The sequence below is a fragment of the Perna viridis genome, chromosome 14 (genome assembly GCF_037379345.1).
Source record: "Perna viridis isolate PV_CMFRI_1.1 ecotype Kerala chromosome 14, ASM3737934v1, whole genome shotgun sequence".
Classification (NCBI taxonomy): domain Eukaryota; kingdom Metazoa; phylum Mollusca; class Bivalvia; order Mytilida; family Mytilidae; genus Perna; species Perna viridis.
The window spans coordinates 2,161,344-2,183,988 of NC_142458.1; the positions used below are offsets into that span (position 1 = coordinate 2,161,344).

At 33.7% G+C, this 22,645-nt stretch overlaps 1 protein-coding gene across 5 annotated transcripts; it reads right to left on the reverse strand.

Moving 5' to 3' along the window:
* Nucleotides 1–8: 8 nt before the first annotated feature.
* Nucleotides 9–19,663, reverse strand: LOC148597713 (bile acid-CoA:amino acid N-acyltransferase-like). 5 transcript variants are annotated; one of them, XM_088561347.1, is made up of 9 exons: nucleotides 19,148–19,663; nucleotides 14,398–14,774; nucleotides 5,345–5,608; nucleotides 3,840–5,100; nucleotides 3,493–3,569; nucleotides 2,217–2,307; nucleotides 1,733–1,997; nucleotides 1,152–1,462; nucleotides 9–290 (listed from the first exon to the last, which is right to left on the reverse strand). In XM_088561347.1, the coding sequence occupies exons 2-4, from the start codon at nucleotides 14,681–14,683 to the stop codon at nucleotides 4,922–4,924; spliced, it is 729 nt and encodes a 242-aa protein (XP_088417473.1). In that variant the 5' UTR covers nucleotides 14,684–14,774; nucleotides 19,148–19,663; the 3' UTR covers nucleotides 9–290; nucleotides 1,152–1,462; nucleotides 1,733–1,997; nucleotides 2,217–2,307; nucleotides 3,493–3,569; nucleotides 3,840–4,921. The 5 variants fall into 5 exon arrangements, with proteins under 5 accessions (XP_088417473.1, XP_088417471.1, XP_088417472.1 ...); XM_088561345.1 differs by having other exon boundaries at nucleotides 3,493–5,100; XM_088561346.1 differs by lacking the exon at nucleotides 19,148–19,663 and adding an exon at nucleotides 15,383–15,507 and having other exon boundaries at nucleotides 3,493–5,100.
* Between the last annotated feature and the right edge of the window lie 2,982 nt (nucleotides 19,664–22,645).

Here is a 22,645-nt window from a genome sequence, read left to right on the forward strand (position 1 = left end):
TGCAAAGTTTTAATCTAGCAGACAAAGGTATTTCCATAATTGACACATACATCTGTTGCAAACAAAAAATCAAGTAATATGTAATTGATAGTATGTATAATTTTCCCTTTAGTTTTAATTATTTAATTATAACTACTGTAGGTATGTATATCGTGAATATACCATTAATCATATGCATTTTTTTTTCAGGAAACCGGAGAACAGAAATGGACACTGCTTGAGATGCATGAAGATGAATAAGTGAACTGACAAAACCTATCTTTGAAAATCCGTTTAGTTTGTTGCTACATCTACAAAATATAGAGAACTCTACAAATGTCTTATCTCATGTTAAATCTGTTTTATGTGTATGCAATTTTTACATTACAATATTCATAATTTGGATTGTTTTGATTTTTTGTTTTTTGTTTTTTGGTTTTTTTTTTGAAAAACTTTATAATAACGTTATAGTGATTGGTTGTTGAAAACGTTATTATAATATTTCTACAACCATACATTTTTACGTTTAAAAATAACATTTCTAAAAAAAATGTTTTCAGTCTTTTTAAGGAAACGTTATAATAATATTATATTGAGTAGTTATCGAAAACGTTATTATAATTTTTCTGCAACCATACATTTTTACGTTTTAAAAACATTTCTAAAAAATGTTTTCGGTCTTTTTAAGGAAACGTTTCTAAAACATTTTTATTACGTGTTTGTGCTACTTTGGTGTTCTTTGTTGTGTTTGTCTGATTTCCTTGTCTGGTTTTGGTCCCTGGGTTACATTGTTTTGATTTCCACTAGAATCTTGGCTCCCTTGATTACTCTTTCTAGATGTGACAGTGTTGACCAAAAGAAATCTGAAGTTAGCACCTGGTCACTTTATGATTTGAACTGGAAACTCATGTTTATTGGTACCGTGGTATTTCTACTTTTCCTTTGATAAACTGAAAAACATTGGGTAAACATTTTTGTTTGTATTAGTTTCTGATATAGAAAAAAAACATTCTTACTGTTTTGATTAGACTCATTAGCGTCTTGCCGAGGCAAGCTGCATAAAACTTGAATCTGTCAGTGTTAGTCAATTTACAAAAGAATGTCATAGATGATTAATTTCTGAGGTAAGTAGCTTCAACCCAAAATTCATCTATAAGGAATGTTATACCGACCTTTTGAATACAATACAATCGACAGGTACCATCATAACAGCAAACTTAATTTGCATGAAATAGTCATTTCAAAACTGACATCGTTATTCATAACATCTTATTTTATTTTTTTTCTTTCTCAGACTGGTGTAAAAAATGAATTAACTAAGATCATCCATTGATCTTGTATCAAATACAGATCAGCTTCACATTTGATGGTCAACTGTCCGATATGGATAAAGTTGATCTGAAGAAAGTCTGTAAGACTTGCCACGAATCCTCCTGGGCTTTAGAGTGATCAACCATATTTCCTCCCCAAACAACTGTAGCGCCTTGAACGAAATAATTGAATCTTAGCGGTGCAAGGTTGATTTCTTACTGATCTATATCCAGAGACTCTTAATTAACTGGTTAAAACCAACTATATTTCTGATATATTAACACGGTTTTTGCCTAAATAAAAAAAGGAAGAACTAAAAACTGATTACAACAATAATTTTTTTGTCTTTTTCCTATTTGTTACCAATAAAAAAACATGCAAGCATCATTTCTTATTTTTCTACAAGCTTACAACTAATAGCGGTAGCTAAATATGTACTCACCCAAAAAATTGTCAAATGATGTTCTGCAAACAGGTGTGTAGCATGGCTCTATTAGATGACCTGCGCCGGGATATTTCTTGATATGTAATTTATGGCGTAGATGCAGAGGGTAGTAATTAAGTAAAATTTGTGAAAAATTTGGATTGACAGCTTGGTCATCTTCACCGACAATGTATAAAATCTTAGCTTTGGATTCCCAGGTCGGAAATAAAACACGTCAGTACAATGATTACATTAGATTCTTTGTGGTGATCTAGCAAAATATCTTGAAAATAAAACACCCGGAATTCACATGTAACTCAATTGGAAAACAATTATCATGCCGTTTTGAAAATTAAATTAGATGAGGGATTTTTATGTTTTATAAATCAATCATAATTCATTTAATTACCCACTAGTTTAGTTCTTAGGCCTACATCTGTACAGTTACCATAAGTATTAGGATACAGAATAGCTTCAATTAAATGCATTTTACATGTATTACCTTCAGAACTTGCTCTTGTCTCAGATTCAAACTAAAAGCATCGAGCAAGTAAACTGAGTCTCCTTCATATCTGTATTTGGTAGTATCCAAACTGATATAATTTATATGAAAATAAAATCAATTCATATGTTTCATTGAAAAAAAAAAATATATATATACCAATCATACAAATGTAGCAAATTGCCGTAAGTACACACACTTTTTGTATCACGATAGACTTTCTTACAATTATGCTTTTGTAACAGGGTTATTTTGCTACAAGATTGAAGTCATCACTGTTTTATGGTCGTCATCATAAACTCGTGGGTCCTTAGGGTGTATCCATGAAAACTGATTTGTTCAACGTGTCATAGTTCTCCTTTTCTTTTTCGTCACCCCGGACTTGACATTTTATGAGCAAATCGGTAGGTGTTTCTAGTAAAGCAGAGGACGCTTCCCCAACTGGTGCACCTGGTCCATACTCCCAATTTTTAGTGGAGTCCGAGTGTATGACGTTTATACTGCTGCTGTTTATCTTTTCGAAATTCCTGCTTCCACGGTATAAGTAGGATTCCTGTCATTTCTTGGTTTATTCCTCTTAGTCTGTGTTTTTCAGTCTGATATCGTTTTAAAATTTGCAAAATAAGTTAAGAAATGATCAAACAAATATATAATAGTTAAGGAATTTAGACATTACAAATAGATTGCAATATTGCAAAATTACGCACATATTTTTTTTCAAAAGAAAATGTTCCTACAGGTGAAAAGATATTTGACAGACTTGAATTTCAGTTTACAATCATATAGTTTTTTTTTTAAATACTGCGAGGAAATAAAAGATTTGAATAATTGCAAAAAAAATAGCGACTGCTCATTATAAGTATAGGGTAATAACAAATATATCGAAGGAGGGAACAAACCTGGCATTATTGGTCATAGAAGTCAAAGTGATGATTTGCTACTGAATATCATCAAGCTTGTGGTTCTAAAAATATTCGTATAAACATACTGTTCTATCAACCACTTGATGTCAGTATTGTATTCATATTCCCATAGACTTGTATAATGAAGGGCATATTTTCAGGATTTAAAAAACAGAATGATAATTGATTCAATAAAACTTTCCCATATGTAACATTTCAAAAGACATGTGAAAAAATAATTTCCCGCAAAAAAGTACGGTGGGTTCACGAAGATCGGACAGAAAAGTAGTCTTGAATGCACAATATTTTTATGCCCTCCATGTTTTGACGTACACCCGTACAGGGATATGCAATGCAAGACTGGTATCACTTACCTAAGATAATCAGTGAAAGGGCCGACTGGTGCAATAGAACTCGCCAGACCTCCATTTATATTAACAACTGACTTCACCTTTAACAGAAGATATGTTCTTAGCGTACCCAGTGCCTTTCACAAGGAAATATGTAATTGAACAAAATAAAATATTGATAGTACAGGACATCAGGACATTAGTTAAAAAAAAAAAACTTCAGTAATCGAATGGCTATTTTAATACACTTTTCTCGGCGTCTTTGATACTAGTATTTATGGTTATTGTAACTCCAGGGGACAAAACAGACAAAATAGTCATATATTGTCACAGCACTTTGTTTCCTTTTCAAAATCTGATAATGATTTCACCTGCTTGCACTCGATGGCCAGCATTAAAGCCAATTCACCTCCTTTAGACGACCCAATTATTCCAACACCTTCCTTCTTCACTTTTTTCAAAGCAGAAAACCATTTCACAGAATTCTTTGAAAAAAATGGGTTTTTTTTAAATACTACATTGGAATAAAGTCAAAACGCTGCTCTGATTTTTAAAATTGCAAAATACTTGCCTTGTTTATAAAAATTTGTAACTTTATTTGAATCTTAAATCTATATTATATATAATTATACCTTGATTGCTGACCTTTTGTTTCTGTTTGTCTAGTAGTTGAGTATAACTCTGTGCGTGCGTGTGTGTGTGTGTGTGGCTCACAGCCATGGTAAAAAAAAGTGATAAACACACGACCAACATGTCGTGCAACATATAGGCTATGTCTATTCAAAATTATGAAGAAACTAGACCTATAAGAATAAAAAAATGCACGGAATCTCCATTTTATCTTCATTTTACCTCGGGCTGCCCTTTAATGTCGTTATTTAACCCCTCGGTATCGTTCGGGGTAAAACAATGCAACGTAAATCACCAGCTCGTAGTAAAACAATGATGGAATGTAGACTCTGAGATATATTTCTTAAATAAACTATGAGACTAGGACAAGCAATTTAATGGCATAAATATAGACAACAATTATAACCAATAAAAATTTAATGAAAAAGAAGGTGAAGCTTATAAATATAATTTGATAGTTTTAGACCAAAGATCTTTGAATGTATTCATCTGCCGAGTTGTCAGATCTGTCTGACTCCTAAGAATGTCAGACTTTGTGTATCATTTTTATAAAAAAAAATGCAGCATTACAAATTTAAAAGTACCCTAAACACTGAGGCTTCATTCTTTTTTATTGCAAATGATAAAACCTTCCTATCTTGATAGTTTACGATTTGAGTACATCTATTATACAAATCATTTGTACTGAAATCAGTACTGAAACTTAAAAATGCATTTTTTCTATAATTAATTGATTACTCCTTCTTTTAATCCAATTGCAATAATCCACCTTAATGTGTTCAATTATTCAAATTAAGGGACTTAGTAATATAAACTCATAATCTTACACTATCTTCAGGTATTCAAAATCTATACCGTCCATTTTCTTCGGCAAATCTTCGAAATTAAAGTATGGTAAAGCAAACGTGACAAAACCTCTAGAAGCCAGCATGGCTGCTCGAAATTCGATCAGATTCCCGGGAACACCATACATATCAATGACACCTGGAAACGGACCCGCACCTATGGCAAAAGCGTAATTGAATAATATTTTATTTTTTTCTCCTTTAGTAACGTATTGTAAATTGTTAAACCCGATCGTTAAAAGTCTGGAATGATCATCTGGAGTATTATATTATTAATGTATTTTATTTTTATAAATATAATAAAGATAAAAAGCAAACATAAAAATGACTCAAAAACCATTCTTTCAAGTTTTTTAGTGTTGTAGTGACTTATATCCATGTCCTTTATTATGCTTACTCGCCTTCTGGTGTAAACAATGTTCCCCGAATTCCGTCATGTCTGATTTCGACCCTACTAACATTTCTATGCAAGAACCATCGTTTTATTTCTGTTGACATAAGGGGTTCCATGTTAGATGAATGACAATTCTCCAATGCAACATAGTCCTTAAACACAAATATCTTAACGGTTTGTGGTGTAGTAACGTCAGTCTTTATATAACGCATTCTTTTGTTGTCCCATGGAACCTGGACCATGCTATGAAATAATCCCATTCTGTCAAATCCTGTATTCAATTTACCAATATAAAATATAATATGAAAATTATGATATGATATAAAGAGTTACTGAAAAATTTGGAAGACAATGGTTGTGCTCCATCTGACATACTCTAAAATTACTCATGTTTACAGACTCTTCCTGACAGAACCATGTTATTATCCTTGTTTTTAATTAGTTGCAGTCGGATTTCAGGTGAAGCAATTCATGATACACAGTCCATTATACGATCACGTATAGTATATTTAAAAGAACATGAAAAAGGGAATCATATTTTATAAGAAAATAATATGATAACATTAGATACAATGTTAAATGAACGTATTACCAGAAAAAGATCCCACTTTGTACCAATTTTACAATCGCCGCAGACATCAAACCCGGTATGAAAAGTAGCATTTATAATCCCTTAATGTTAATTTGGATTGAAATTGATCAAGATATTTCTAACCCCTATTTTCTTTTTATATCACTTTCAATATATTATTGATCTTTCATTAAGGGGTTGCAGGAATGTTTGTTTGTTTGTTTGTTTGTCTTTGTTTGTCTTTGTTTTGTTTTGTTTTTTTTTTAATTCTCCATTTGTTTGGCTACAAAAACAACGTGCATAATTTGTCTATTTGTCCTGTGTTTCGGAAACTGGTATAATCTATTAGAACATTTCTAATGATTTTAGTGTAGTATTTCTGCGCCCCTTGAAGTTACTAATTTCTCATACACAGAACTGCTGTACCTATGATTAGTTGTTTTCATGAAGGTTTGGACATGGACGAATATTGTCTTGTGAGTACATTTGAACACATAATTATTTTGTGTGCGGGAAACATGCGGACACAACTTATGAACTGGTATAAAAACACAATAACTGGGTCTCAAAATGTAGCAAATAGTATTTAAAAAACACTTAAGTTGAAAGAGTAATCAAGGGAACCAAGGATGTAAAGGTAATCAAGGGAACCAAGGATGTAAAGGTAATCAAAAGAATGCAATCCAGGGACAAAGACCAGACATGGAAAACAGACATACACAACAAAAAACACAAAGTAACAAAAATAGTACACACAAAGCAACAAAAGCAAATGAGCAAACTCGGACTCCACTAAAAACTGGGAGCATGGACCAGGTGCACCGGTAGGGTAAGCGTCCTCTGCTTTTCTAGAAACACCCGCCGAGTTTTCATGAAAAACATGTCAGCACTTTTAAAAGTAAGTGAAATCTGATATAAAGATCACAGTAGCAAATTAAAATATGGATGAACTGTATGTACCGTCGCAGTACCCTCACTCTATGTTGTAAAGCAATACTCGGCAGAGAGCTTCTGCAAGTAAAAGGGGTATAAAAGGTGACTTCCATATTTTTATAATTGCGTTTCAATATCTTAGTTGATTCATGACTTCAATGCGAATAATATCTTTAAGAGTAGTTGACAAGTTTTCAATGTTTTACATCTATGTACTATTTACAACACATTAGTCAACATTTTCTCCTATTCAATGAAAAGTTGAAACCCCATGGTATCCTTGTTTATCTCAATTGGAAGCGGTTAAAACAATTCTGCGGAGGGGTTATTTAATTTCCATTCTGTGTTAATGTCTTTTAAGAAAGTTGTGTATTTATATCAATATATATTTTTTTAAAAATTTTAGTATTATATCTTCTTATATTTCGTATGATGTATGATTTAAAGATACTAGATTTGATAAATTTAAATATATAAATCTAGCTATAGTTCCTCGGACACCTGCATATTAGAATATTCCAATTTTACACGTTTAGCTGTGAGTGTAGTTTCTCCGCATCAATATAGATGAGTCTAAAACAATTTTAAAAGGGTGTTTATCATTTCTTACAATCAAATTGATGATTATGTATGTTTCATTTCTTTATTTTTATCATTATTTCACAAATGATTTAAAGATTAAATTAAAAATAAAATGTTCAACGAACACTGCAAATGAGTTTAGATTGTCAATTATTGTAAGTTTCAAACTTTATTTTTTTAAATCGTTTGAATCGGTCACCTATATGTTAGACTAACCAAATATTGCGCAACAAGTTAGTGTCACGATTGCCTGAGATGAGAAAGATGTTACAGAAAAATCATCTGTTACTTTATTATTCAAAATTTATTTACGTCTCACATGGTTTCACTAGACAAATGGTTAGTTAAGTCATTACTAGGATATAATTCTATGTAATATAAGTGTCGAGGAGAAAAGGACTTCAGTAATTTATGCGCGCTTCATGCGTGCACTCTAAAGCATTATTGCTCTCTCGTGTTACGTCATTATTGAATTTTATGTAAATTGTCATTCTTCAGTCTTCCATTAAATGTATATCGATAATCGTCTTTCTTACTTCTCACTCTAATATTCTTCTTTATCGCGAGGCGGATCAGCCGGAAACGGCAGCGATAAAGACTTTCCGAGCAGGAAATAAAGCCTAAATCCTTCTAGAAACTGAAGGAACTCGCCAAACAGCGTAAGAAACACTGAGTTTCTAGACCATGTAAGAAACACTGCGTTTCAAGACTGTCCACCTTAATTCTGCATCTGTACCATTGTTACAAGGTACATATAACGCCATGACTACGCATAATGCCGCATCCTCAAATTGTCACAATCTTCCCGCTACACAACCAGGTTTTAACAGTTTCAATAAATTTATACCTATCGCATCAATCACAATATATAGCCAGAATTATCGTTTGCCTAAGCTTTCCTTGCCTACTTTCGCAGGTGATACCCTAGATGGGACTCTTTTGAGACAACAATCCACCATAACCACACGCTAACTGGCGTACAGACGTTTAGGTACTTACTATCGCTACTAGAAGGAGATGCAGCGACACAAAGTAGTAAATGCGTACATGAAGCTTTACTTAATCTACCAGCTCCAAGTGACAATCTTGAGAGTATGTGTAGCTTTTATAACAAGTCCGAGGCATATATCTGAGGATTAGAATCTGCAAGCTTTCATGTTGGAGTAGCAAAGAAAGCAAGGAACTTCACAAACTCAAGATCACTGAATCATTCAAGAACTGTATATTTTGCAGACACTTTACAATAGAGTGTAAAAAGGTTACAGACAGCAAGGCTGGATGGGAAATCGCAAGGAAGAAAAAAGTATGTTTCAACTGCTTGTGTAGTCACAAGATATCGGAGTGCAAGTCAAAGAACACATGCCGCAAATGCCAGAGAAAACACCACACCAACCTTTGTAAAGAATCTCAAGCTACATCGTCAACCACAGAGTCACGTGAAAACAATGCACCTATTTAACATACGTCTGCAATTCAGGAGAATTCTACTATATACTTGAAAACCACCGTAGCCCCAGTGTGGTCGCACACTATATTTCATGATGCTAACATTATATTTGATGAAGGAGTCCAGCGATTCTTCATAACGCAAGACCTTGCTGACAAATTAAATATCAAATTGGAAGGAAGATTTCGATCTCAATACAGGATAACCGCCGTTGCAGTACCCAAAACTTGAAGTATCTCAAAGGTTTGAAGTAAGCTCATTCTTTACAGAAAATGACCTCTCTGATATGTCGATGTTGATTGGAGCAAATCACTACTGGGATATCGTCATGGACGAAATAGTAAGGGGATCTGAACTCATGTATAGGCTACTTACTCTCAGAAACGCTCACAAGACATTCTAACTCACACATGATGCACATTATAGGCGATCATAGGTACTAAAATCAAGACTTGGAGAGATTCTGGAAGTTGGAATCACTTGGTATCATTGAAAAAAAAAGACATACAAGCAACATGATAACATGAAATCGTCTGCGTCAACATCTATAATGTATGAGGGTAATTACATTGCAAAGTTACCATGGATTGATCACTCAGCAGAATTGCCAACAAATGAAGCGATCACATTAAGAAGAACAGAAAAAGTTGTCGCACACCTAAGCAAAGAAAACTTACTGAAAGTTTATGGAGGTATAATCAAAGAGCAAGAGAAGAGAGGATTCATAGAACAGGTAAACAGCCATGGAAACGGCTATGAATCTAAACGCATTTACTACATTCCTATTACCTACTACTCCACTAATACGCCGATTCGTATCGTCTATGATTGTAGTTTTAAACATAACAAGTATAGCCCAAGCCTCAACGATTGTATACATTCATATTCACCGGAAACCACAGATAAGTGAAAAGTATGCAGCAACCACTGATATCGAGAAGGCTTTTCTTCATGTAGTCTTGCACCCAACAGACCGTGATGTTACACGCCTTTTCTGGCTAAGCGTTCCATCGAATCCGAAGAGTTCCTTCGCCACATACGGCTTTAAATCTGTCTTGTTTGGTGCAACGTTATCATCGTTTATACTAAACGTACATGCGTACAAAACATGGATAGCGAACCGACCGATCGTGAAGTTGTATCCACAGGAGATAACTGCAACTGAGAAGATACCTAGGAGATGTTAGAATACAAAACCAAAGACTGTAATATTCAGAGACTGTTCATTTCTTTGATAAAAGTGTTTCTACTCTAAGAGACAATTGCGAAGACGATTTTCTTTTTTTTTTTTTATTTCTGTTCAAAGTTTTATTCAATTCTTATTGAATGCATGTAATTTCAAGGTTAAGGTTCTCTTTTCGCGCCCCGGAGAAATGTCGAGGAGAAAGGTCTTCAGTAATTTATGCGGGCTTCATGCATGCGCTCTTACGCGTTACCGCTCTCTTACGTTACGTCATTTTTGAATTCTATGTATAACGTCATATTTCAGTCTTCCATGAAATGTATTTAGATAGATGTCGTTTTCACTCTCACGCTTATATTCTTCTATATCGTCAACACAATAAGCATGCACTATCAAGTAGATATGTTTATACGGGAGGGGGGGGGCACTTCCTAAATACCAGTATATACAGAAGTGCCGCAAGAATGGTTCTGTTTTTTTTTTCTAAAGTTGAAATATATGATTTGGTCATAATTTGTTTTCTATTTTGAATGTCATTTCTGAGCTATACTGTATCAATGGGTGCTTTTTCTACATTTTTTTTCAATATTTAAGTGTATGACTTATAGCTTATCTGCAACCTGTTACAGACCTAAATGGACTCATTATTCAAAAAGATACAGACACACACATGGAGTGTAATATAAAGTCCCTGGTACACAGTAGTAGAATACATGAATTTGTATGTACTTCTTGTAGACAAATATATGATTGTGATGGTTTGTACAGCTGCACCCTCCTACCAAATTTTAACAAAAGTGATCCCCCGTTATTTATTTTGTAAACCAGCATTCATAAAATACCAAAGATTCTCTACATATTGGTTCAATATCAAGGACAGGTCTTGGAGAAGTATAAAAGAAACCAAGATCATGACTAGCTTAATACCATATTCAATACAACGATTAGCAGATTACAATATTTTTTTGTGTTTTTTTTTTTAATTTCTTTCCTCAGAAAAAGGGGGTGCTTTGATATTTGCTGTTTTTGTCAATTTTACACATGAAATTTCCCATAAATGTATGTGTGCAATATATTAGAAGTCACTGAGTGACCCAGATTTGTAGGTCTTAATACCAGCATTTGAAGAGTACATGTATTATTTTCCTTTATGTACATGCATCTACAAAAAAAAGCTCTGAATGGCCTCTATTACTTAACTGGTAATGCTAGAAATCTGGTTACTCTTTTATTTGGTCCACCAGAATATTTTCTTTAAGTGACAGGGGCCTGACTTTTTTTCATACTACAAACATTTACTTCAAATCTTTTCCACCAATTTAAATAAAATTTGATTAATTGTGTTTTTTTCTTCAGCAATCACATAATAATTTGACAATTCTGACTGATTTGAATATAATGACGGCCAAAAAGGGCCACATTGATTCTGGTGAAATTCTTTTTCTGCGAAGAAAAGTTCAGATTGATTTTAACCAAATAAGGTCCAAAAAGGCCACATTAATTCTGGTAAAATTCATGTTTCAAAGCTGTATCGACCTTGAATAGTATGTGCGTACTTGCACGCAGCAGCGCCCACTTTTTCAAGGTTCAACCCTGCAGTCATATGAAGCTGTCGTATAGGACGTATTTAACTGGGTTATTGGATTTTACATTTTGATTTTTTTAAAGTACAAAGATCTAACTGTTACCAGGTCATTTAGATAGAAGTTAATACTGACATAGAGTCCTACAGAGATATGTTTGTTATACCAGGGAAGTTTCTTATTTTCAATCAAATAAATTGTAGCACAAATTATATTTTTAATTGTATATCATGTAATCAAAATATTTGTAGTAATATTACTAGTCCAATTGGCACTGAGTGTATGGGTAATATATAACACAAAGCTGTCATAAAATCTCAACACAAAACTACATCTTGCTGACATACGGATTGTGGACCCATTAATTGTCCCAAAATTTAACCATTCATTTTTTAAAGAACAAAATATCATCGTACACTAAATTTTGGTTTTTTTTTCTTTTCATATGTAAACCGTAGGTAACATATGACTTTTCATATAAGCCTTGTCCTTAGGATAATTATTATATAGAAAAGACTGTCTAATTCCAAATTAAGGGAGATAACTCTGTAAATCACACTAAAATACAAAAGAAACTGTTGGATTTTCAATGTGAATTATCTCCTAAGAGCAGACAGATTGAAATAAATAATTATACATTTCATCATATAGACTTATAAAGCAAATTTATAACAAAATTAAAAAAAAATATTTAGCCTATTTAAGGTATATCACATTTTACAGAATTTGCATGATTCTTACAAAGACTGTGCTACAAAGTAAATCAACATGTCTTCTAATATAGGTGGTAAATCATGTATTATGTTCGAATTACCATGCAAAAAAGACACTTTACAAGTGAAACTTATTTCATGCAAAGCTGTAGTTCTTTTACCAATAGCATGCGTCCACACAAAACCTACTGTTTTGGCAAGTTCCACATGAGGTCGTTGATACTTAATTTTTTATCATGAGGAGGTGTTGACAAGTCCAAGATTAATCGCCTTTTTGCGAATATCCAGTGGGCTAACTCTATACTGATCATAATCTAATTTGTGAAAGATTTATACACAAAACCGTTACATTATTCTTTTTCTATGATCCGACAGTGTGCATTAAAATTACTTTTACATTTAAAGGTCTTTATAAGTGTTATATTAAACCGGTTCGCAAACCAGAGCAGAAAAAAAAGTAAAATGGTCTTGCAGTTCACTTCCTCATGATGAAATATTTACGGGGGTTGTGGCGTGTGAGGAGAAGTTATGTAGTCATCTTTTTCGGGGCAACTTACTTAGTTCTTTTTCTGTCGGATTAATTATCTGATTACTGAAACGGTTGCGGAGGGGCGTTTACTACATTTGAAATGTGCATTCCCTGACGAACAACATTTTAAGGAAATATTTAGGAATGGACAGGTGCGTTTTATACAACATCTTTTGCTATTAATGTTATTTGACGTCTTGAAACATCTTAACTCTGCCTAGCTACGATCATTATTTCTAACGTTGACGTCCGCTTAAGAATAAGTTTTACTTCTCAGTTTTAAATGACGAAATGACACATTTATGGCTGAAAATAATTTGTGGTAGTCATAGAGTTTAGTGCTGTTATAGTTACTTATGTCCATGATGTCTTCCTCATAAGCAGCTAGCTCAATCCGTCTTTGCGGATATGCACTCGACATTATTTGTTTATATTTACCAAAGGCCTTGATAAATAATTGGATGGTAAGAATCCAATCTAGCCTTGTGTCGGTTTCCCTGGGAAGTTAACTTCAATCATATCAGTGATAGTTGTATGCGTCTGAGGGCACTCGAAGTTAGGAATAAGTAATGCAGCTGGATAAACATCCTAACCGTCAATAATCTGTCTATGAAGAGAAGGTTAAACGACGTCTATATTAATATTAGAATCCAACCGTTTGTCTGTAGTCACTTTACTGGAGTGGTTATTTGGTGCTTCAGTCATTTATGTAGTTACTGTTTGATTTAAATCGACATTTTTTTAGTATTATTTTTGTAGAGTGAATCCTTATTTATCGCCCAAATAATATTGATGACATCCTTGATTATTTAAAAGCGATTGAGTTAATGTATTTTGTAACCAGTTAAATATTGAGACATGGACGGGATATAATAAATCTTTCTAAAGTGATAAAAACGGACGCAAAATCCACCTTATATTCTAGTCGAGATGTATTTTTGATTTTAAAAAAGTGGTATGAGACCAACTTCTTTGTTTGTGAGATATTTCTGACATACTGAATGTGCTATACATGTGGGAGGACTACTATTAAGCAATTTTTTCTCTTAGAAATCGACTAAAGATTTTTAACGTATGGAAGCAATGGATGGATAGATTTATATTTATTCTACCAGCAAATGGTCGAGGGGAAAAGGCCCTATAGCAATGGTTCTTTAAGGATTTTACTCTGTAACAGCAATATTCGTTTTAAAATCATGCGTTTCGAATTCATGTACATCATGACGTTTCGGTAGTTGTACTACTTTTTAAAGCTTTAGGCAAAAAGAGAACGCCATAGAAACCCTAATCTCAAAATAAAAATACATAATGTAACCGCAAATTGCCAAGAAGACTAACAAAAACATCACAAAAGTAAACTGATATTCTTTGATATACAGATAAAACGATATTTTCAAAACAATGGAAGACTTTTCTTCTACAGAAGACAGGCGATATCCCTTATTTTAACTGTATTTTCTCTTCAATACTAACCTTCAAACTAAGTTTATATTTGGTTAATATATAAATTAATACGGACCTTTATATGTTCCTCCCAGTGAAGGTTGCTTGTCAACATAAACATTTCCTTCTCGATCCGATATGAAGTATGCAGAAGAGGCGAAGAATGTCCTATTCTCTAACACAGATGTTGCGATCGTGACTTTCTGGTTTGGGTTTAGTCCATTTAAAGTTATTGTAAGTTTGTCATCTATAAGTGGGTTCTCCGGAATGACGTGTAACGTTGCTAAGTTCCGAGAACGACTTATTCTATGTAATGTTGAGAATAGCCTGAAAAGTCGTTGTTTTGATATCGTCATGTTCATCGCTTACTGATGAAAACGAATAATGACATCAAAGTGTGATCATACAAAATATTCTGATCAGGGACTTGTACTTTTTCTGGTTACACCTACCCTATAAGAATTAACAATTACGAAAATTGAACATATATTTGTAACTGGATCCTTGATTATGATTATGACCTCCCTATAAGAGTACATCTTAAGTAAATCGAAAAAGATGTAATGTGTTTAGTTTAATCTAAATCGTTTTCATATTTGCAATACACATTGTACTTTTAAAGCTGTTCCTTTGTTTCTCAATTGTCTGGAAATAATTCCCGTTGTTGTAAAAGGTGAAAATGGTAACTCGTGTGACACATATACATTATTAGACGATGGAACGAACTCTTTGCGATTACTGAACAAGTTGAAAGTTGTAAGCAAGCCCGTTTCGATTCAATTATCTACTGTATTTCAAACAGTGGTGCAATAAAGAAGTTGATTTGGAAGTAAATAACGTCGATAGTTGTAACAGTACAATTGAGACAGATCTAGTCAATAAAACAACATCCTATCTCAACCCGGTCTGCCGCTCAAAACCCTGATATAAGGGAATTTCCGTACTTAGCTAGTGATATTGACACAAAAGATGTAATGCTACTAATCAGTACAGATTCTACTGGTGCTCTATTACCACTTTGATGTAATGAAAATAGTAAACTATATGGACTTAATACAAACCTCGGAAGGTTCGTGGTGCAGTTCCTATCAAAAAACTAACTACAAAAGAAAAGGCCAGCATTAAGAATATCTACCGAAGCTCATGATCAGCTACGGTATTAGAAAGACGACTTGATAATTTGTGGACAACCGAGTTAATAGATACCCTTCGTGACAATGTAAGAAGTGCGTCTGTCGAGTACAAGAAAACAGTTGAAATAATGGAATAGACAAGAGTTCGTAAGAACGGACATTATAAACTACGGCTACTCTCCTGGCGCGACATGGAATCAATGTTACCAAATAACTCAGTTGTTGCCCTTGCTCGTTTAGGTCATCTCAAGCATAAAATGTCTCGTGACACCATACTACATACCATGTATACCAAGATTGTCAATAATTACTTTGATAACGGATACGCAAAGGAAGTGGCTGAATCCGACTGTGGGTCAAAAAAGTATAGCACTAACCTTACTACCAAGTCGTTAACGCAAACAAACCGAGTCGTGTTTTACTATGCGGCAAGGTGCAAAGGAATATCACTTAACAGCCAGTTACTACAGGGTGCAGATTTGAAGAATTGTTTAGTAGGTGGCATACTACGAATAAGATAGGAAAGGATTGCAATAGCAGCAGACATTGAAGCTCTGTTTTACCAGGTTCGTGTTACAAATAAAGATAAAGACAATCTACTATTCCTGTGGTAGCCTGACGGAGACTTTGATAAATCGCCAAAACACTGCTGTACAACTATTGCTATACCATCACCTAGCTACACCACGTATGCCCTGAAAAAAAAGCTGCAAGAGACAATTGTTCGTCTTTCAGTGAAGAAGTGGAAAGATCTACGTAAACGATTGTCTAAAATCAGTATCATCCGAAGACCAATCTATTAACTTAGCTACTTATCTACAAACACATATGAAAAGGAGAGTTTCCGACTCACGAAACAGATCATCGATAGAAGAAATGTATTACAGTTAATCGGTTGTGAACCTTAACCCCGATGAAACATTACCTGAAAACAAAGCTTTAAGAACTATCTGGATGTAAACAAAAACAAAAAGCGAATTCAAAGAAAATATTAAATAAGCCATTTACAAGACGGGAACTATTGTCTGTCGTAAGTTCTATATTCAACCCATTGTGTTACTTTCACCAGTTACACTCAAAGCAACAGCCATTGTACAAAGCCTGTGTAAAACAAACCTTGGATGGGGCGATCAAGATGTCTAAAATCAATATCAACTGCTAACCGAGGAGGAACTCTTAACTTTTCTACAGAAGTTAACAAAATTCTGAATGATAGACCTCTAACAACAGTAAGCAATCACGTGAACGACCCAAAGGTGCGTACACCTAGTATCTTAATCTTGATGGTCTAATCTAATTCTTGTATTCTAGAAGGCATATTTGAGAAAGTAGTCGTCTATACAATGAAATGGTGGACGCAATTTCAGTATCTCGCAAACACTTCTGGAAAAGATGGTTGCGAGAATACCTTCCGACTCTACAGATTCGAAAGAAATGGCAAAGCCTGAGAAGAGATATGATAGAAGGCGAAGCAGTGTTGTTTGCACAGTAGAATACAACATGAAGACAATGGCCATCAGAGGTAGACACATAATTTTATTTAACTTGTAATTGTGTTCTGTTTTTTATATGGTGATAAAATTAAGGAAATTTCATGGTTGGTGTCCTTACAAGTTTACAGTGTATAATTTTTACAAATTGTAGTTTAATCGAAAACATTGTCATAATTTGTCAATTTATGTTTGCAATACACAATGTATATGTACTTTTAAAGCTGTTCATTTTTTTCTAATATACATGTACTAAGTAATACTTGTAATTTATGTATTGTTATTTGTGTTGTTTTAAAGGTATATGAATTGTGAGAAATAACGTTTTTCTTGTTTTTCTTGGTTCACGACCTTGTATTTCGATTTCGTCTGTTTTTCATCTTGTCAGTTGGTTTTACACAATTAAAGTAGATAGACGCATTTTTTTTTAAATTGTGCAAACCTTTTCTATGTAATGTAATCTGGTTCAAAACTTTTGGCTTTCTTTAAAAAAATTGTTTGATGAGCTAGGTATTTTAATACCTCTCAATGCAAAAGAATTTTTGTAAGTGCAGATGTATAAATGTTAATCCGTGTGTTAATGGTGGAATAGAATACTTAAAACTTGTATTAAGATTGATAAATAATCTATTTGTTACCTATCCCCTACACAAAAAGAGAAAACTATTACAAAATGGATGACTTTGGATGCGGTAATAGACTAAATCGATATAAATTTTAATACATGACCATTAAATTCTGTAATATATAATTCATAATTATGGTTATTTTCATTTCATGAACTGAACTTCTTTCTTGTTGTACATATTTGTGTATTGTGTTTGTTTCACACGTTTGCCCTTTCAAAATAAAAAAAAATATAAAAAAAACCTTTTCTATTTTTTTAAAAAGATGATTACTCATTTCAGAGAATTGATTATACCTAACAGTACTATACTGAAGATAGCATTGAAAATAAGATATGGAAGCGCATATTCGATTAGACTAATTTATTCATGGATAAATCATCTACATAATGATATATTTTAGAAAGACCTACAGCTGTTACCGTTATTCACATAAACATTCGATTCACATTTGAAGTATGAAAATAAATTCAACCATGTGTGTCTTTACTTTTTATTAAGTACATTAAGATCAATATCTGTTTTCTTATTTTAACAAATTTAAATCTGCACTACCGTTCCGACGTCAAATTGGAAAGCCGGTATTTATTTTTACGTTTAAACACCGAACTGAATGAGCAACCTCATAGAAGAAGGAGACATAGTCTAAGTTTTACGGCAATGTAGTATATATTACTAGTCTGAGCACAAGTCTCTGACCATAACCAGTTCTATGTGACATTAAAATATGACTAAAGGGCGTGTCCGTCGAGAAAAGGAAAAGACACACAACAACAACCAAACTAATACGTACAAGGAAACTAAAGTAAACGAGCAGCAAGGACTTCCCTTAAAAGTGAGAGAACGGACCGGGAATAAATCGGTTCTCATGGTGCAGCTCGAGCATAACTTATGCGTTGTGATATGAAAACTCCATGGTCTGATGACGGACTTGTACTTTTACAGGTAAAATCGATTCTAAATGAATCAACAATTATGAAAATAGTAACGGAAAATGTCTTGTTCGGAATATTTGGTGATACATTTAAGCTTTATTAAAAATCACTTTTGGGTATACTTTATGGAAAACAATAAATTCAGCTGAAAACAATTGCTTTTCCCTTAATAGTATTTTCCTATGTTCTTATAAACTACTTCAGTCGATTTCTTTTTTGTGTACATGTTTTCCTTCTGTTTTCATACATTTCTTATTCAAAAGTGGCGAAAAATCAATTGTCATCTCCATTTTTGAAATTCAAAGGCGTCGACTGATAGATCGCACACGGAGGGGAAGACGTACGAGAATAGGGGTAGTTCTTTCTTTCTTTAACTATAAGTCAAATATGCATCAAAATAAAACAGTTCCATTTTTTTTATTTATTTAAAAGAAACTGTAATATCACATGAATATATTTTATTAGATGCACATCCGCCATTTTTGACTATTTGTAAGGCATTAAAATACGAACTATAAGACTCACGTGATCGCTCTTCCTACGACGATTACGGTCTAAGAGGTCTTAGAGGTGACAGCATATGATTCACAAGAAAATGTTAGTCCATTTTGTACACTAGTACAAGAGAATTTATTGTTTTACCTGTGCTGTGCTTTCTTTCAATATGCTGCTTCAATGCCCACACCCTGATTTATTGTGTTTGCTGCGGTGATTTTCTTTTGCCTAACTATGAATAACCAAGATAAACTGACACATTGAACCAGTGAGTATCGAAATAAAAATACCATTCATTCAAAGTAGATGAAGATTGCTGTTTTATATGTTATCGAATTAATCAAAATATCTACTTTTTTTTAAATGTCCGTCATATGATAAAAATAAAAGGACATATATCTGTAACTGGATCTTTGTTGATGACTAAGACCTTCCTTAAATCACATCTTATGTAAATCGTAAATGATGTAATGATTTACTTCATAATGAGCGAAAGTTATTACCGTTATTCACATACAAAATTAATTCACCATTGAAGTGTGAAAATTGGATAAACCATGCATGTCTTTCCCTTTGTGATTCTTTATATAAAGTACATTAAATTTAATATCTATCTTTATGTTTTAACCAATTTAGAACTGCACTGCCATTTCGAAGCAAAAATAGTAAGCCAGTATTTATTTTTAAGTTTATAGACTTAACTGAATGAGCAACCTCATAGAAGAAGGCGATATAGTCTTAGTATTACAGGAATGTAGTATTCATAACTAGTCTGAACACAAGTCTCTGGCCCTAACTTCAGTCCTATGTAATATTAAAAATTGGCTAAATGGCGCTTCATCAAGGAGGAGAAAACAGACACACTCACAACAACCTCGTACAAGAAAACAAAAGTAAATGAGCAACACTTAAAACTGAGAGAACGGACCGCGAGTAAATCGGTTCTCATGGTTCAGCTCGAGCATTATGTATGGGTTGTGATATGAAATCTGTATACACAGGTGTTGAAGGAATGTTATCATAAATGGAAGCCAAATCATAGATACGGACTGAGAATTCATCGCGTTTATCGTATGATATGGACATGAGATTTCCCTTACAATCGATCTCCACGAGTAGGCCAAGATATGAGGCTTGTTTCAAATTTTATGTAGTGTCCTTTATCTTAAGTTCTTTCGGGCAGATGCGATGTATATAATCTTCAAATGTAGGATTGTTTAAAGACAAAACACCATCAATATAGCGAAAACCGAGATTAAATAATCTGTTAAACCAGAAGATGTAAAACCTAATATATTAACCAGGGTAAATTCGTGGTAAAAAAAAGAAAGGATGTTATAAATAGATAGTGGCCGTTTGTTATATTGCATACGGACACATCATATCTGCTAATCTGACCACGACCGTAGAACTTGTGACGACAATAATCTTCGGATAGCTTATCATTATACCACCAACCTTTGTGTAAGCCACTGAGTTATATCTGGAAAATCGTTGTAATGATGTAAATTTCAAGCAAGATGTATGAGTTACGAAAGAGTAATACTATATACTTAGGCAGGTGTAATGTTACTTAATATGTGTTAAAACAAAGGAAAATGTGGACAATGGGAAAATCAAAGTCGTCGCGTTTTTTGACAATTTCGAGCTGAATTTCAAGATAAGAGACAGACATTTATGTGTGTATAGTGTTCCTAATTTCATGATAATTGTGCAATGTAAACGGTAAAATTCCGCGATGAACTAATTTTCGCTATTTTAGCAGTGGATAGAAAAGCGCAAAAAAAATAGAACTCTCAAAATAAATATTTGGTCTCTATTTTATTGTCTGTGAAAAAAGTATTTAGAAGAGTCCATTTAAGCACGTTGACTCGGTTTTCACTGGAGATTCAACTATGTGGTTTTCACGTAGGTTCAAATCCCAAATTTGCCGTCTCGCTTCGTTTCCATAGATCTGAATCCTGACATCTGATTGGTTATACTTAAAAACTATTATTAGAAGAATTAACGTTTTCAGAATATTGCTTAACGATTGGATAAAACTTTAAAATTCAATTAACATTTTCCAAAATAACGCTAATGAAAATACATAAAATAAGTATAATAAACATTATCGATTATTAACATAAACTATAGTTTGCGTGCGATAAACTATGTTTAGCGGCCGCTGACTATGGTTTGCGCGCGATAAACCCAGATTATCGATTTTTTGTTGCTGTCGCGTGCCATAAGTAACACTCTATGGATTACAAAAGCGCCATTAAGAAATATACCAGATAATTTCTCTTTGGGAAATAAGGATCTTCATATAGAAGAACTATGATGCTGAAAAGGTCGACAATCATGTGTACTACCAAAGCAAGTAGCTTCGAGGCATGGAACGTAAGAACTACGCACGAGACAGGAAAATGTTCCCAGATAGCTGCAGAAATGCGTGCCAATAATTTCGAAATTGTTTGGATATGCGATTCAGAATAGACAAAATCAGGACAAGTGAAATTAAATAGCCGAGAGTTATTGCTATAGTCAGGACACGAAGACGACAACAATCAAAATACTCAAGGAGTAGCCTTGATGTTTTCTAAGACGTCACTGTCAGCCTTAATCGAATGGGAAACTCATGGACCATCAAAGTAGTATTCAGAACAAAGGAAAAAAGGGTCAATTGAATATCATCCAGTGCTCCTTTACTTGGTGACCTATTCCTTCACTGTTATGAGGCTGACTTTATAGCTGATCTGATCAGAAAGAAAGAATATCGTTTGGCTAGATCCTTTAATCTCAGTTTCCGCTATATAGATGACATATTATCTTTAAACAATCCTAATTTCGGGGACTTGATACATCGCATCTACCCAAAAGAACTTGAGATAAAGGATACTACAGACACTGTGAAGTCAGCCTCATATCTTGACCTACACTTAGAAATCGATGGTAAAGGAAAACTACTGACCAAACTTTACGATAAACGTGATGACTTTTCATTCAGAATTGTCAACTTTCCTTTCATCTGTGGCAACATCCCTTCGGCTCCTTCGTATGGAGTGTTCATGTCACAACTCATACGTTATGGCAGAGCTTGCCCAAACTACGCAGACTTTTTGTATCGCGCTAGAACTCTAAAAAATAGACTTCTGGAGCAGGGTTATGTTGCTACAAGATTGAAGTCATCACTACATTAGTTTTATGGTCGTTATCATGAACTCGTGGATCGTTATGGTGTATCCATCAGCACAATGAGAACTGATTTATTCAACGGGTCATAGTTTTCCTTCCCTCGTTTGTCTGCCCCGGACTTTACTTCAACTCGGCGGACGTTACTAGAAAAAGCAGAGGACGCTTACCCTACCGGGTCCATGCTCCCAGTTTTTAGTGGAGTCCGAGTTGCTCATTTACTTTTGTTACTTTGTATGTATGATTTTAGTTACTTTATGTTCTTTGTTGTGTATGTCTGTTTTCCATGTCTGGTCTTTGTCCCTGAATTACATTCTTTTGATTACCGCTATAACCTTGGTTCCCTTGATTACTCTTATTACTGTAATCACTAGAAACATATGTTGTAACAGTTACAATAATCACTAGAAACATCTGCTGTTGTAACAGTTACAGGAATCACTAGAAACATCTGTTGTAACAGTTACAATA

Bases quoted from the DNA above. Each gene is read 5' to 3' on its own strand.
- LOC148597713 (XM_088561347.1), bottom strand. From the start codon at position 14,683: ATGAACATGACGATATCAAAACAACGACTTTTCAGGCTATTCTCAACA. The intron at 5,609-14,397 runs GTCCGTATTAAT...AATTGAATACAG, and splicing joins ACTGGGAGGAACATATAAAG to GATTTGACAGAATGGGATTA. The intron at 5,101-5,344 runs GCGAGTAAGCAT...CTTTTGCCATAG, and splicing joins AACATTGTTTACACCAGAAG to GTGCGGGTCCGTTTCCAGGT.